We start from the raw sequence: 16349 nt of genomic DNA on the forward strand, positions 1-16349 counted from the left end.
AGGGAACGATGGGAGATTTTCAGGTTTGGAACAGTTCAATTTTCTTTGGGTGTGCTTTCAGAATTATTCGGATACAAGTATTTTCAACTGACTCGTTGATAAATTAGATGACAATGTTTTGAATATATTACTTAATTGTAGTAAAGCTTTGCTAAGATGTGATACAATGTTAGGCAGAAATATTGACGTTTATATCATCATAGATAATCAGACACACCCATTTACAACTTGTAACCGTCCAGATTTAAACTGGCGGCCACGTTTGAAAATCTCCAGTTGCCGAGTGTTGCCCTGTTATCTTTGTTTGGATGGTTTGAATCCGCCTTTTTGTGAAAGTGTTGCAGACAGTGTCACAATGGCTCACAACTTGTCCTTTGATCTTGAAGAGAAGAGGCGAGGGGTCACCGCCCGAATGAAGGCGGCGATGGAAAGCATTATTCATAAGGTAAACGCGCTGTATAAACGTTTATCTCTGCCCCTCCACTTTGACAAGTATTTTTGTAAACGATCACAAATCTTTTACTTATTTTTTTGTACACACGTTGACGTTCTAATTATGGATACCTGTTTTGTCATATTCTTATGAAATGCGTGACTTGATTTACACCATACACCATGAAATATAATCGTGGAGTCATCATTTCAGGTAAATTGAAAAACTCAAACTCAACTCAAATTCGTAATGTTCTGAAGTTTAATATTAAAGTGACGTTAGATAATAAGTTCATACAAGGACAGTCAAGGTGCATAGATCCAGCGTTTAGAACCAGGTGCCAACTTCAGATGCACTGTTTGAATAAAGTGTGAAAATTATCATGATGATGTTGATTTAATTGTTAACTTAATGTCAATATTATCACTATTTCAGTACCAGAATGTCGGTGAAGAAGAAGGTGACTTCTTCATAATGGACAGCTTGCAGCTATGTGATGACAAAGGTGTGGCAACATTTTTTTTTTAAATTAGCAATCAAGTATGCATAATTTTTTACATGAAGTGAAAAAGAAGGTTTCAGACTTCTTCATAATGGATGTACTACTACTAGTAGCTTGCAGCTATATATGTGAAGACATTTAGGTGTGGCAACAGTACTTTTTGTGAGCTGTCTACACATAATCTCTTACAAGTTACATACTATTACTAGTATTAGGTATTGTAACACCAATGCTCATAATTCTGCAGGAAGAAAAACTGCCATTTTTTTTACATGTGACACAACCTGCATGCAGCTGGTATCCCGTCTGTTCGTCTATAGCTTTATGCCTTAGTCAGTTTCTCTACGGGCAGATGTACACAGGTGGGCAGACACAGGACCTTCGCATATCAAACTGGCCATAATATTCCTCCCCCTCAACAAATTAAGCCAATGTCCATGCAAGATGCAAGGCCATGATGGAGTCAGGATAATCAATCGCACCCAGTAGGAGATTTATCAATTACTAGGTTACTTAATTATTTATTAATCACCAGGTTACAATGAACAGGATTCGGATGTCCCTGTCAATAGAAAAATTGTGTTTATAAAAATTTCATTTATGATCATTCATTGATTCCTCAGGTCAACTCAGACATCAAGAGGTTGCACATTTCGGCTTCCTACAAGGTACATGTTCTTTTCTTGCATCATACTTTATGATGATAGTGTGAGTCAATATGATGTTTAACAGTTATTTTACTAGATTATGATATGATTATTACTAAATAGAGAGTTATCTCGGTATAGTATATTCATTTACCAGTAGTAAGTCATAATTTTGTATGGCAGGAATTGGATATTTAGAAGCTTATCATAATTCATTCTAATATTCTGAATTTCATACATAACAATACAGACTACACAGTACACAGTAACTCACAAGCAAATCAAGTGCTCAAAATATTTTTGTCAGCCAGGTTGTCCAGGCGGCAACCTCAGTCAAAAATCAGGTTGCACCTTCAACATTTCAGGTTGCCCCACTTCCAAGTTCTTACTTACTTCAAAATTTCAAAAAATCAAAAATCAACTACTCATCCATTATCTTTTCTTCCAGTTACATGTAACTACTTCTGTTTCACCATATCAAGAAATAAATACAAAGCTTTGGGCAGGGGAAATTTAAAAGCAGTGCTCCAAATGCAAAATTTCAGGCTGCACACTGAGCTACCTGGGTTTAAAATGAAGATGCGCCAAGCGAATGTACCCAGAAGGATGAAAAGTAGAACGACGGCCAGAGCTGCCATTTCATTACAGAATAGAGTACTTAAATAAATAAATAAATAAAATAGAGTACTTATACTCAGTAGAAAGAATCTGGCAGGAGAAGATGTCATTTCACAACCGAAATAGTAAATGATACATTTTGGTCTGTAGCCTGTATGGGAGATAGTATCACCATTAGTGATGTTTATTCAGTATCAGTATAAGTTTATTTGTTATTTTCCATTTGTAGCTGGTCTTCCAGAAGACTCTGCTACCTGCAGTGCCAAAGCTGATGACAAGGAACTGGAGAGTGACACTGAACTTGATGATGATGATGATGATGATGATGATGAAGACCAGCCATCTGCTGTCAAGATGCTGAGGGACTTTGGTAGTAGGGTGGGTTTGCTAGTGACATCCTGGTTGAAAGTAATACATACAATTATATTGAAATGAAAGAAGTTATGTACATAAAAATGTAACCAGCTGCTGCCAAGCCACGCGCCTGTGAAGCTGGTCTGTAAAAATTAAACTTTAAAGACCATTAATTCCTGCTATATAGATACAGATACAAACACAAAACAAAGAAAATAAAACACAATGTCTATCATACTACATCTATATAGCTTAGCTTGCATACCTATCTGTTATTTAAGCATACTGTGGTCTACTGGTTTAGCTACTTATCTTTCTGTTGGATGTCGACATGTCTCAATCCTGATGCACTTTGATTTGGAGCATTTCAGATCATCAAAATAGTACATGTTTTCTTAGCACATATGAATATAAACTTTTTGTGAACTGTTGGTCTTTTTTCTTTTGATGCACATATGCATAAGTACGCAACATGCTCATTTTTGTCATTCCCAATGTAGATGGAGCACTCCATATGTAGCAAGATGATATGTGAGGAGGGTGAGGATGGTAAAGTCCGCTGGATACTTCAAGATGGTGAGTTGTACGATGGTCCTAATAAGAAATACACTCAGTCTGGTAATTGATGGTGACATTGTGTTTAAATTGCAAATTTTAAGAATGAAGAACTTAAAAAGGCTCTGCTCCTGAGCCATCACCAATAACAAAACTTTAAATTACATTTGTGTCAGATGTGGAAGAGGACATCCTGACGACTATTGGTGACAGTGACAGTGACCGAGGAGACATCAGTGGTGAGGACGAGTGGGCAGAAAGTGATGAGGAGAATGATGAGGAGAATGATGAGGAGAGGAGGTCACCAGACCAGCAGAACGAACACAGTCTTGAAGACAGCAGAAGCTCAGCTGGTATTGTGGAGAGTGAAGAAGAAGAAGAGTTATCGGATTCAAGTGGTATAAGTTACAGGGACCCACTACATTCTAACACATCTACCAATCACATCAACCAAGATCACAAAAGAGATGACGGGTGTAAAGGGAGTACTTTGTTCTTCCACAAAAGTAGAGAGTCTATGGATATACCCACAAACAGGTGCAAAGACAACAAAGGCCATAAAAAGGGGCTTGACAGACCAACTAACAATGCCAGCAAACAACACCACCAAAGAGACTATAGCTATAAAGAGAAAACTATGGAAGTTGACAAAAGTAGAGAGTCCATGGATATGCCCCCAAATGAGAACAAATACAATAGGAGCCATAGGAAGTTTACTGACAAGCAAAACAAACCAACTAACTTTCTTAATGGCAGCAGAAAATCAGCTGGTGTTGTGGATAGTGAAGATGAACTCTCAGATTCAAGTGGTATCAGTTATGAAGAACCACACATATTTCACTCAACTAATAATGCCAGCAACAAAGGTCACAAAGGCGACGGTGGCCATAAGAAGAAATCTCTGTCGCTTCACGAAAGTAGAGAGTCTGTGGATATGCCTACAAAGAAGTGTAAGGACAATGGGAGTTATAGGAAGCTTACTGACAAACAAAAGAAACCAAGTAACATTTCTACAAATGGCAGTAGTAGGAATGCTGGTGCTGCAGAAAGTGAGGATGAACTCTCAGATTCAAGTGGTATCAGTTATGAAGAATCACACAAGTCTAGTACATCTACAGATGCCAACAGAAAAGATTCCAAAAGAGACACTGTCTATAAGAAGAAATCTTTGTCAGTCCATACAAGTAGAGAGGCTGTGGATATGCCTACAGATAAGGGCAAGGGCAATGGGAGTTATAGGAAGTTTACTGACAAACAAAAGAAACCAACTAACATTCCTACAAGAAGCAGTAGAAGTTCAGCTGGTGTTGTAGAAAGTGAGGATGAACTCTTGGATTCAAGTGGTATCAGTTATGAAGAACCAAACAAATCTAAGATGTCTACATCAACTTATACTAGCAGCAAGGATCACAAAAGAGACAGTGGCTATAAGAAGGAATCTTTATCAGTTCACAAAAGCAGAGAGCCTGTGGATATGCCTACAAACAAGTGCAAGGACAATGGGAGTTATAGGAAGAGTACTGGTATTGAGAAACACAACAAAGAAAGTAACATTTGTACCAGTGGCAGCAGAAGTTCAGTTGGTGTTGTGGAAAGTGAAGATGACCTCTCAGATGCAAGTGGTACTACTTCTGGTTATAGAGAACCACAGAAGTCTCATTCAAGTACTAATGCCAGCAGCAAATGTGTCAAAAGGGGCAATGGCTTTAAAGAGAAAACTTTGCCAGTTGACAGAAGTGGGAAGTCTATGGAAATGCCTACAAACAAGTGCAAAGACAACTCAAGCCATAGGAAACATATTGACAAAAACAAGACACCAAAGGAAGATCATCAGTTCTCACCATTGTTCCCTGATGAGGGCAGAAAGAAGACTCCATCAAAAACTTCACAAAGTAGAGATCATCATAAAGGCACAGACATTACATCTAAAAGACATCCACCTTCTACACAAGTTGCTAATAGAAGCAAGATCAGGAACAGCACATCAACTAAAGCACACACCCATTCTGTCAAGAAGGAAGAGCTCAGTAACTCAGCAAAGAAACAACAAAGTCACAACAACGTGTGCATGGTTGAAGAGTTTGAAGACATGGATTTTTCGTCCTCATTGGATAGTAAAAACAGGAAAATCGATCCAAGGGTAGAGCCATCTTGCAGTACAAATTCTGGCCATGGTACTCCTGTTTCAAGGAAGTCAGAGAAACACAGGAAGAAAGCTGACAGGAAATATACTCACCAAGATGTCATAGATCTGTTAGAAGAACCTGAGGAGAAGTCAGAGATGGGGAATGTTACACCACTACACCACAGGAGCTTCAGCAAAGCAGAAAACACAGACCAAGGTGTCAGTAGAAGAAAGTTCTTCAGTGTTCCAGCTAAAAGAAGAACAGCAGCCTTGACATCAAGTAGGGACACTGACATTATCTCTGCTGGTAGCAAGAACGTGGACTTGTCCACACATCAGGCCTTATGTGACTTCTTGGGAGAACAGCCCAGTGACACATTTCAAAGGACAAAGAAAAAAGTAAAGAACAATCATACTCCCAGTGCCTCTACATCTCTTCAAGATGATGGTGGCCAGAGGAGCAAGAGGGATGCAGCTCTAAGGAAGGGGCAAGATCCTAATAACCATCTTGTGGGGTCCAGTTCTGAAGACAGTGGTGTAAGAGTGATCACTACTGCATCAACTTTGGGCCAGGTAGAGAAAATTTCATTCACAAAACCACCACCTAGAAAGGAAAGAGTATTGGTCCAACCATTTAAACAGCAGTTGCCATGTCACCAAAATGAAGGCTTTTCAGACAGCAGTAACCCAAGCTTCAACAGTCTGTCAGATGAGTACCCACTGGATCAGAAAGAAGCTAGGAGAAACACAGAAGCCTCAAGGAGTGTAAAAGAACAGCAAAAGACAAGGGAAGGTCGAGTCACCTATGCTAAAATGGATGAATATTCAGGAGAAGATTCTGACTTAGATGAGTCTGGTTCAAGTGAAAGACAGTGCAAGGCCTCCAAATTGTCCACCTTCAGTAATCCTTCTACTGGCCCATCAGCCAACAGGTCCACCCAGCCAAAAACAAGAGCAGTCCAAGAAAGTGAGGAAAGCATGATTAGTGAGGAGGCATCGCAACTCAGCACTTCAGCACACAGTATGGAAGAGACTTGTAGTTCTAATGCTGACCACAGTATTGAGATGGAGCATTCAGACCCTTCTCAAACTTTCAGTCCCCAGTATTCTGATGACAACAGTTTCGAGGATGTTGAAGAGCAACTTCCCTCTGCAAAGCCAAAGAATGCTTTCTTTAATGCTCCTCTGACCAATACACCAATCTCAAAGTCACGGCCACAGCATAGTCCTCTCACTCCCATATTGAAGACGCCAGGACAGAAGAGTGCAACACCTTGCAGGGAGAAGAAAAGTGTCTGCTTTTCTAAAGATGTAGAAGATCAGTTTATACAGCTGGATGCAATTCAGTCGTGGATACCTCGTATGCAACCGCCAATGGTCAACCTTCATGATGGCCGTGAACTTGATCTCCCATCTCCAGAGTGCCACCAGGAAGACCAAGAAAGCCTGGAAACTTCAGAAGAGAATTTGGAGGAACCAGTATCTTCTCTGCCTTCCTCTTCTATACATGAAGTGAGGTCTCACCCAAAGAGTCCTGCCGTTCAGACATCCACTCCTAGAAGAGATGCTGACAGACCAAGATTCTCAACACCAAAAGGACGTAAGATTGCACAGAAACCTGAAGTGCCCTCTCCCTCCACTCTCCATCGATTGGACAACATGAAACTGGGGTCCCCTATTCAAAAAGGTGCTTCCTCACAACAGGATGTGCTGAAAGACCAGTACTCAGAGGAAATGGAAGTGGACGAGTCACAAAAGTCCTCTACAGATTGGACCAAACAGTCTGTCAGCAGAGAACAAAGAAAGATGGACAACAAACTGACAGAGAGGAAGAGTGCTAGAGAATCTCGAATCTTGCAAGTTAACACCAGTAACTCCTCCTTCAGTGATGTGGCAATGTTCTCTCAGTCATCTGAATCAAGTGGAGAAAAGCATGATGAGACTGGATCAAACATCCTGACACCAAGACGCAGTGGGAGGTCAAACAGTACAACTGTTTTAAGAGCCCCCAAGACAGATCCAAGACACAACAAGAGAGGCGGTGCAAACAGACCCTCAGATGTTACAAGGAGGCTGAACAGATCTGAGGTGCTAAATGCACAAACAAGTAAGATTGACAGAGATGAGAGAGGAGCATCTAAACAACTTGAATGCTCATATCGTCTAAGACCAAGAAAAGTAGTCAATTCTGATGAGCAAGAAGTCAAAGACAGTCCAAGAAAAACATCTTCCAGACAAAATAGGAGGTACACCACAGCCAGAGAAAGACTAACAGAAAGGGCAGGACAATCGTCTAGAAGTGTTGAGAAAAGAAAGGCTGACAACAAGTTTCCTCTGACTGCATCTCAAGCAAAACAAGTAGGCAGACAGAGGAAAGACGTTGGGCAATGGGGTCAGAGACGTTCGGCTTTTTCATCTACCTCTGAGACTGAAACAACTAGTAGCACTAGTGCACAGCAGGTTTCATCACCAGAGGTGGGGAGAAGAATGGTCACCAGAAGCCAAAGTTCATCATCGGAGATAGATACAGAGGAGAAGAAGACTAGAGGTCAAATGTTGCTAGATTCCAAAGTAAAAAAGGTTACAAACCGTCGTGGCCAATCAAAAACAGTAGGAGAGTCATCTGGTTCTGCTGCCAATCAAAAGAAGGGGCCAGGTAGGAGGAGAATCATCAGCTCTTCTGATGAACAAGAAAACCTGGGAACTCCTAGGAAAGTGTCTGGCAGCCAACGAATGAAATACAGCCAAGGCAAAGGGAGACTGACAGAAGTGAGAAGTCAAAGGTCACCACAGAACTTTGAGGACAGGGAGGTCAGGAGGGAGTCTCCTAACCCAGTTGTAAGGCAAGAGGAATTACCAGGTGAGTTATGTGTACTTCTACAGAAATAAAAGAGTGGAGTTGTGGCAATTTCAACTCATGATGGGCAATGAATATAGCGTGGGAGAAAAAAAATTTCATATTAAAACTTTTTACTGTTTGATGCCAGTCTCTCGTTGCGGCCTGTTACAGGGTAACTGTATGTCAATATCAGCACTGCCATCTCATGGGGCTCAATTCATAAGGACAGGCTCATTGTGTTTCAGGTAATTTAGGCTATACATTATTAGGCCTGTGAGTCTGATAAAGACTAATGCTTCTAACATTTTTTTTGTCTTCTGGTTGCAGACAGGAGAGCTGAGTGGAAGAGAAGGAGTACCCGTCGCCGGTGAGGAGTCCCCTTGTGACATGCTGTAACAAGTAGCAGGGCTCCAAAATGTGTTCCTGAGGAGATAGCTAAGCAACAACTATACCTTCTCCTTTTTGTGTTAGTGTTCTTTTCTGTCCTTTTAGACTGAATCATTGTTCATTTTTATGAATGTTAAGCAAAAGTCCTTATTACCTGAATAGCAGTATCTGATCAATGAACAGAATATCAATCTATGGGTTTGATGTGTGTAAATTGAAAGAAGTTTTTGCTGTTGAGAGAATTGTGATCAAACCTGGTGAACAGGCTTATCAATTGATGTCATCTTCGCCATGTTGGATTACAGCCTACGTCTGTTAACCACACGAAGATGCTACCTGACAACATGGTCGTTGGGAGATAAGTATCAGTATTACGTCAATGAAAAGCCTGTATAGTATCATTGTCAGCAATACTAGAAGCTTGGCAGTAACACTTCTGATATATATACGACCAGTACTACAGCAGGCTTTTAGGCATCCTGAAATGAGACTTTATTTAAAGGCATTTAGTTTATCAGTTTATAAATGCAGGATGCATGATGAGCAAGCTTCTTTTTTCATGTTTCAGACTTATATCTGCTTTTTGGAGTTTTCAACTACTAAAAGAGTAACCACTTTAAAAGTATATTACATTCTGCTTTTATTGCTGTTCAGTTTTGATAGCTGTTGTGGATTTAGCTAGTACTTGGTTAAATAGTACATATATTATATGTTTTTACTATTATGTTAAGTTGGAGCTTACTTTTTCTACACGTTACTGTTTAACTTTTTGAGTTAAACAAATAGTGTAACATCAATTAGGTGCTTGAAGCTAAGACTAGTACATATTTCTATCATTATATAACTAGATTGTGCTTCATAATATTTACTAATGAATAAAAGAGTTCTCTATGACGTATATTCTATGGCTCACAAAATTTCATAGCTTAGTATTAACATCTTATTTTAAATCACTTAGTAAGTGACTTTTAACAGGTTGCTTCCTACATGTAGTATCTCTGATCATTTGTAAATTTGGCTTTTATTGGATTGGAAAATGATCATGAGAGCATCTTTCTAGTCATGTTTCTAGTGTCACTATTAAAAAGAGTAATCGATGCAAGACAGTCGATAATCTAGATGTTAGTAACTGTATTCTTAATTATGTTCCCTTGCACTGAATTAAACTTTCTTGTAAACAAGTCATTTTGAGTCCATGTCATGTGTGAATCTGCATGATTTCGTGATCCTTTTATATGTAATGTAAAAACACCAACCATTTTAGTGATCTAAAATGTCATTTTTTATTAAGTGTCATATTACTCTGTGTATTTGCCAGCATTTCCAAATTGAGAAATATATAAAATCTTCACACATTGCTTTGGCTGAATGATATACATGTACAATACCAGGCACATTCTTGCTCAACCTATAACATTCAAAGAGCTGTTTTTAGTACTCACGAAATTTCAACACAAACAAGGGCTAAACTATTCTTAACTTAAAACTCCAGTCTTCACATGCCATCCGCCTACGCAAGGACAGCCAAACCCGTCTGTACCCTGCTCTTTCAACTGTCACTCTTAGTCCCTGTGGACGTCCCCCCCCCCCAAAAGCTGTCAGCCAATCAGAGAATATGCCTTTCAGTTTCCAAAAGGGCTCTCGCGTATATAAGGGTAAGCTCATTAATATTTATAAGCAGGGCGGTCAGGAACTAAGGGTGACTGTTGAAAAAGCAGGGTACATCCAGACAGGCGGTATGGATGTCCCTGCGTAGGAGGATGTCACGTGTGATTCAGCTAAAACAGGCAATCATTAGTTGGTCAATGTAACCTACATGATCTACAATAAAGGAATGTTACAGAGATATTACACATCCTTCACGTGTCGTCGTCCAATCATCATGCCAACTTTGAAGCCTCCTTGACACAGAGTTGCACTATCCATCTACTATCCAGAACAACTAGTCACTGTAACATCAAATGATCATGATAGCAACCTTTGCTAATCTGATGACTCTCCATAGGGCCACCAATTCAATTGGCTGTTTCTTGGAACTATATCCAAATATTACAATTTTGAAAAATAGGTTCACTGTAGTCCACTGTTCTAAGACCTATTTTCAAGCATAGAAGCTACATGTTCGCTTTATCTGTCTTTGCTGTAAGTCTTTGCAATACTCAAAGCATGCCTTACTTTGAAAGTTTGATGCTTTCTACCAACCATTTCACTTCAGTTTCTGTAAAAACAGCTTGTAAATCTCACCATAAACATCAGATCATCACTATTGTACATTGTTTTCTTCTTTTCAGATAAAACCTTAAAGAACCAACTAATCAAATTGGTGTCAACAGTACTCTTGCTGTAAAAAGGACCAACAACTAAAATTTTCCTCTTTTGCACATGATATGCACATTAAATCACCACTATGATGAAAGCAATACAGTATCATGAATACAGTGATACAAAATAACGACCGTGGCAATTTCTTGTAAATTCCACTGCAAGTGCAAATGACTTGGCTCAATCATACACATTTGGCAACAAAACTATCCTTGGCTGTATCTAAATACCAGAGTTAACATTAATGTTAAAGTAGACTAATAAAAATGATACATAAAACACAGCCATAAGAAACTGAGTCACTGCAAGGTGCTGTCCATTATGTGTAACTGTCTGCCTTTATTCCACTTCTGGAAACATGGGACCAGTTATAATTAGTCCTTGGTCAGAGTAAGGTAGAGCTCCAGAAAGAGAGGTTTGACCGTCAGGAGGTTCAGTTTCTTCCTCTTGAAATCTGTCGGCTTCTTGTAGCTGTAAGATTGGAATAAGAGCAATATTCCTGTCATTCAAGAAATCTATTGGAGTTACTGTAAGTTCTGAAACACAGTACTAGTGGTATTTTATTCACTGGTTTGCTGCAACCTCAACACAGAATAAAAATGTTGTTGCATACATTGTATACCTGAACACTTCAAGAAAAAACACATGAGCATTCAATTGGCTTGCTCTTATCACAATTGTCAGTCTAATAAATCTAACATATGTAGAGATTTTAAGATTAAAATGTTGAACATTTCTACTCATGAGCAATGCTTAGGCTGAAATAATTTTTTTTGCCAAAAAGCAACCACAACAGGGTAAAGGATAAAGACTAAGATTTCAAACAGATAACTCACAGTTCGATGGAGGCAGGGCCTGATTTCAGCTCATCCATCTCCATAAAGGCCCAACACTTGATGCTGGTCATTCTCTTCTTGGGCTTGTAGTGTTTGAACTCGAAAAATATTGCTGTTCCTGTGGGAGAAAGGAACGGTCAAACTATGGATACTGAATAACTCTCAGAGACAGTTAGGCGACAAACTTCTATGTCAACTAACGACGTGCTGTGTTCAAGGTTAATATCCTGTATAGGTTCATGTAGTTGTGCCCAATGTCCGTGACTCTGATGCGACATGGTGCCATGAGGATGAGAGAGACTGGGCTGTAATAATATGCTTGGATGCCTGGCTACACATGTACATTGTATACAGTATACAGTATACACAATACATTGTATACAGTATATACAATACATTCTGCATCCCCCTTCCCCCAAATACCCAGTGATTTTTCAGTATTGTATTAGAAGTATCTCACCTTTGGGCATCTTCTCTACATGTCTCTGTATTTCTACATCCACGTTGAAGTACACATAGGGGTCTTCCTTCTTACTGGCTATGGGTGTGTCCTGGGGCTCGGTCAGGTCAATACCACTGACATCTGTGGGGTAGGCAAAAAGTAACCACTCTTAACTTGTTTGGCAATAACAAAAATGTTCATTCTTGGTGATTCCACTGCTGTATCAGGAAATAGAAGAGAGGCTACGTACGTACCTTTCACACTAACAGTTACGTAAGGGTCTATGTGCTGACCAGCATCCTTCAGTCCTATCCTCTCTATCCTCATGGTCAAGTTTGTCATCCCTGGCTCCGGGGGAAGTCGTGGCAGTAGGCTTCCACCTGGAGTTAATGTGAAAAAAAACTTCTGTTAAGTATGTACAGTAGGAAAACACTTTGACAATTCAATGCTAATATACATGTAGAGCTACATGTACATCCTCACAGAAAATTAATATTAATATATATGTTTGATAGAAACAGGACACAACCTCTGTATTAGCCTCATCTGGGCATCTATTCCAGTATAAGAGTAGGCATCTATTCCAGTATGTAGGCATCTATTCCAGTATATAGGCATCTATTCCAGTATATAGGCATCTATTCCAGTATATAGGCATCTATTCCAGTATATAGGCATCTATTCCAGTATATAGGCATCTATTCCAGTATATAGAAAATCAGATGTGCAGTTTTCTAGGGTGTTTTGTAAACTATGATATTCTTCGGAATATATGGTAGAGACACAGCATTATACATGGTATATTTATATAACAAAACATAAGCCACAAATCTTACTGACCATACCGGATGTGTAGACTTACTTGTTGGTTTGGGTGTGGTCGGTGTGCTCCGTTCACCTCTCGTTTCCTCTTCCTCCTCCTCTTCCCCATCTAAGTTCAGCACACTGATGTCCACCTCAGGTCCTGCTGGTCTCCTGGTGGACAAATTGGCATGTTTTACTGGACAAGTATAAGCCCTTTCACAGAGATCAAACTGCATGTGCAGCAACAAGAATTGTAGATAATATGTCAAAGGTACAGGCCATGAAAAAGAAAACTCGACCATTGTTTTGATTTGCATAACAATGTCCAGTTGGGATTTGTTTTCTTCTTCTTGGCCTTTACCTTAGACATAGTACCTAGAATTCCTGTCATCACACATGCGTTCTGATTACTGTGAAAGGCCTTATTGGGGATGGGGGTGTAGGAAGCAAGATGAAGGCACCTTTATTACAGTCTGATGTTATCAAAACATACAAAGAATCGGAATCATCAGCAAGCATTCCTAACAATATAGTTGTACAAGAGGTACTTTAACTGTTGACATCTATAGGTCCTGCAATGTCAACAATGATTAACAATCGTATAATCCTTTCTTCTGCATTTGCACAATAGTAGCAGTAGTAGACTGCAATTTGATAAATCAACAAAATGCAGAATAATGTAAACAATACCAATCTTTGTAGTTTTCATGAAGTGCATACCTGACTGGGGAGAAATGTGACACCTGGACTGGGAACTCCTCTGGGTTGGCATCCAGTAAATTTTTCAACACTGAGAGAAAGAGAGCACAAAAGAAGCAAAAAGAAAATGGAAGTTAAATATTGTAGGAAAGTAGTTTAAATCATGCATATGAAAGAAGAAAAACAATATTTGAAATGTTGTAAGCAAGCCTAGCTTTGTTAAAATTTTGGTGCACTGTAACTAAGGGTGGGTAGCAGTATAAAATGTTCAGGTCTGGTCCAGGCCCAGGTCTGTTTTTTTCAGACCACTCCAGTAAGAAATACCTGTTCTGTACCAGTACCCTGCTCTAAGTGTAACTATGTATGATGGTGCAATTACTAGTTGTAACATGTAACATGGTAGGAGCCTATGAGGTTCTATGTGAGTCATACTTGGTTCCACTTTTTTCAGCTCTTCCAGTGACAGGGAGTCCTCCAGACTGGTTCCATGGGCAGCCTGAAGAGCCTGGCTTCTCAAGTCTAAACATGTCGACACTTTGGACAGGATTCTCTGAAGCACAAAATATCTCAATATGTAACTTATGGCTTTATACACCATATGATGCATCAAACTGAATTCTAGAGTGCCAGAAATCATATTTGAGTCCATTACCTATGGCAGATCATTGGGTAAATATGTCCCTATTCAACCCTATTCAAATGTCATACAAACAGTATGCGTCACTCGGAAATCTGGCCGAGGATGCAACAAAGAAATTGATCATTACTGATGTGCTGTATAACTTAAAATTCTGAGCAAATGATATTTGTGATTGAAAGATTAGACGACCATCCTGGTATATCTGTAAATTACAAATGAGATATTAACAAACTAATCTAGAGCAGGCGATTTATGAAAATATAGATACAATTGCAGCAGTCTGCGATAAGGACACAAAACTTGGCCCCGGTGTATACATTGTACTCAACAGTTTCAGGAGTGGATCCATTGTTAAAGATGATGTTAACAATAGTTACTAGGAAACAAATCTACACTAACAAAGAACTCTATTCATACACATATGGATACCCTATTAATCACTATATATATATAGTAGGGAATATGCATGTAAGCATGGGAATATGCATGTACTAGGCAACTTTTTCTGATTTCTAGATGTGCGCCTGTAGATTGACTTGTTTGGGCCACAAGTCTACCTACAACGTATAACAATACGTCACACTAGCCTCAGCTAACAACATATACGTCATACCTGTCAACTCTGAAGAATAGGAAGGATCTGATCCTTGAAATGTTTCTTTACTGTTGACAAACCTGTGAGCCCTTGATATATATCCCAAAAGATTTTAAGGTTACATTTTCAACTTTTGTATCACACATTCATGCCTTGCAAAGTTTCATACTTTTTTCATCATTTTTCTGCATTCTTAACTTCTTTCTGCAAATTACACATGTGTATTTCAAACTCTAAACATACATATCATACTGGTAACATATGTTCAAAGGGAAAACAAACCTTCGGCATCATCTTGTATTTGGACAGCGCTATTTTATAGCCAGACATCTGGCATAGGGTTTTTTCATATACTAGTCATTTATCATTCATGTTTCTTTGCTCTAAGTCTTAACAGAGTAAACAGTTAGCTGAGGTCAATTACCTTTTGGTCATCTGTGAACGTGCGTGAATCTGACGACGAACCTTCTTTTCTCAGTTGCCGTGACAACCTGGAACAACAAAACGAGACAAGGCAATGGACTTGTAAATCTATGAACTACGTAAATGCAATGGCCAAGGGTGTGTCCCTGATGTTCACCCTTCAATGAGAGAGAACATAGCAGATAATTCAACCTGTCCTAATAAAAGGTCAGAAGATAATGCAATACATTTTGTACATCGTCATCAGTAACAACCTGGTTCTTGTCTATTCCAAATTGCCAAGCAAAAGGGATGAGAAAGGAAAGAAAAGGGATGCTACACATTTCTTTCCTTATTTCATTTGTCAAGCAAAACTGTTAAAACACCATATCTAATTTGGATTTCAACCATGAAAAATTGCAGCTCTTGTCTTGGTACAATTATGAAGAAGAGAGGGGAGCGGCACAGAAATGATATTATTAGCTTATCCTGTAGCTTTTTCAACATCATCTTCAGGATCATTCTACATCAATGAAACTTCCTTTCATTATTAACAAAAAACTTCCAAATACCTTATTGAATATTAAACAGCTTGATATCTTATTTTGATTCACACTCATTCAAGCCTATTTGACAGAATAACTTCAATGAAAAATAATCTACTACTGTAAATGCATTTAAGTTCACGTGGATTTAATTTCGCGGTAGCGGGAAAAGGGTCTTTTCCCGGTGGATTTAACTTCGCGGTAACACCATAGACTGCAGTCTAACACCATTATAGAAAAATGTTTGCGGTGGTTTTAATTTTGCGGTAAAGTGGTCACCGCGAAAACCGCAAACATTAATCCACCGCGAACATTTCTGCATTTACAGCATTAAGTTGTGATAAAGGTGTGACATGCAAAAAGGTATAATATGTGGGAAGAGTGTTAGAAAAATGTGTATTGCTAATGAATATTCAGACACTACAAAACTAGTACCTGCCAATCCAAACAAAGACTTGGAAATTAGATATGACCAGAGAAACATGCAGGTTACTCGTTACAAAGGGAATAGATGGATTGTAAATGTACAAAATGATTTATCAGAAATTCTTAATGTTTCTGTCCACAAACTGCTAATCAGATTGGAAACAATATCATATCCTAA

The 16349-nt window shown here is 39.0% G+C and overlaps 2 protein-coding genes and 1 long non-coding RNA gene across 3 annotated transcripts in view; 2 read left to right on the plus strand and 1 right to left on the minus strand.

Moving 5' to 3' along the window:
* Positions 1 to 208: 208 nt before the first annotated feature.
* LOC118412629 (serine-rich adhesin for platelets-like) lies at positions 209 to 8469 on the plus strand. The gene is made up of 8 exons (XM_035815657.1): positions 209 to 445; positions 869 to 938; positions 1559 to 1603; positions 2430 to 2578; positions 3055 to 3130; positions 3286 to 4328; positions 4380 to 8072; positions 8401 to 8469. The coding sequence occupies exons 1-8, from the start codon at positions 356 to 358 to the stop codon at positions 8467 to 8469; spliced, it is 5235 nt and encodes a 1744-aa protein (XP_035671550.1). The 5' UTR covers positions 209 to 355.
* On the plus strand, positions 8052 to 9641 carry LOC118428155. The gene is made up of 2 exons (XR_004832614.1): positions 8052 to 8094; positions 8401 to 9641. It is a non-coding gene; the product is annotated as an uncharacterized LOC118428155 (long non-coding RNA).
* Positions 9642 to 9725: 84 nt separating this feature from the next.
* LOC118427810 (axin interactor, dorsalization-associated protein-like) overlaps positions 9726 to 16349 on the minus strand; it is a 7195-nt gene continuing 571 nt past the window's right edge. The window contains exons 2-9 of the mRNA XM_035837774.1: positions 15223 to 15289; positions 13996 to 14113; positions 13585 to 13654; positions 12923 to 13035; positions 12315 to 12440; positions 12079 to 12201; positions 11619 to 11736; positions 9726 to 11253 (exon numbers count right to left, since the gene is read on the minus strand). Of these exons, the coding sequence (XP_035693667.1) occupies positions 11157 to 11253; positions 11619 to 11736; positions 12079 to 12201; positions 12315 to 12440; positions 12923 to 13035; positions 13585 to 13654; positions 13996 to 14113; positions 15223 to 15289 (832 nt within the window). The 3' untranslated portion in view covers positions 9726 to 11156. The remainder of the gene's footprint in view (positions 11254 to 11618; positions 11737 to 12078; positions 12202 to 12314; positions 12441 to 12922; positions 13036 to 13584; positions 13655 to 13995; positions 14114 to 15222; positions 15290 to 16349) is intronic.

The sequence above is a fragment of the Branchiostoma floridae genome, chromosome 1 (genome assembly GCF_000003815.2).
Source record: "Branchiostoma floridae strain S238N-H82 chromosome 1, Bfl_VNyyK, whole genome shotgun sequence".
NCBI lineage: Eukaryota > Metazoa > Chordata > Leptocardii > Amphioxiformes > Branchiostomatidae > Branchiostoma > Branchiostoma floridae.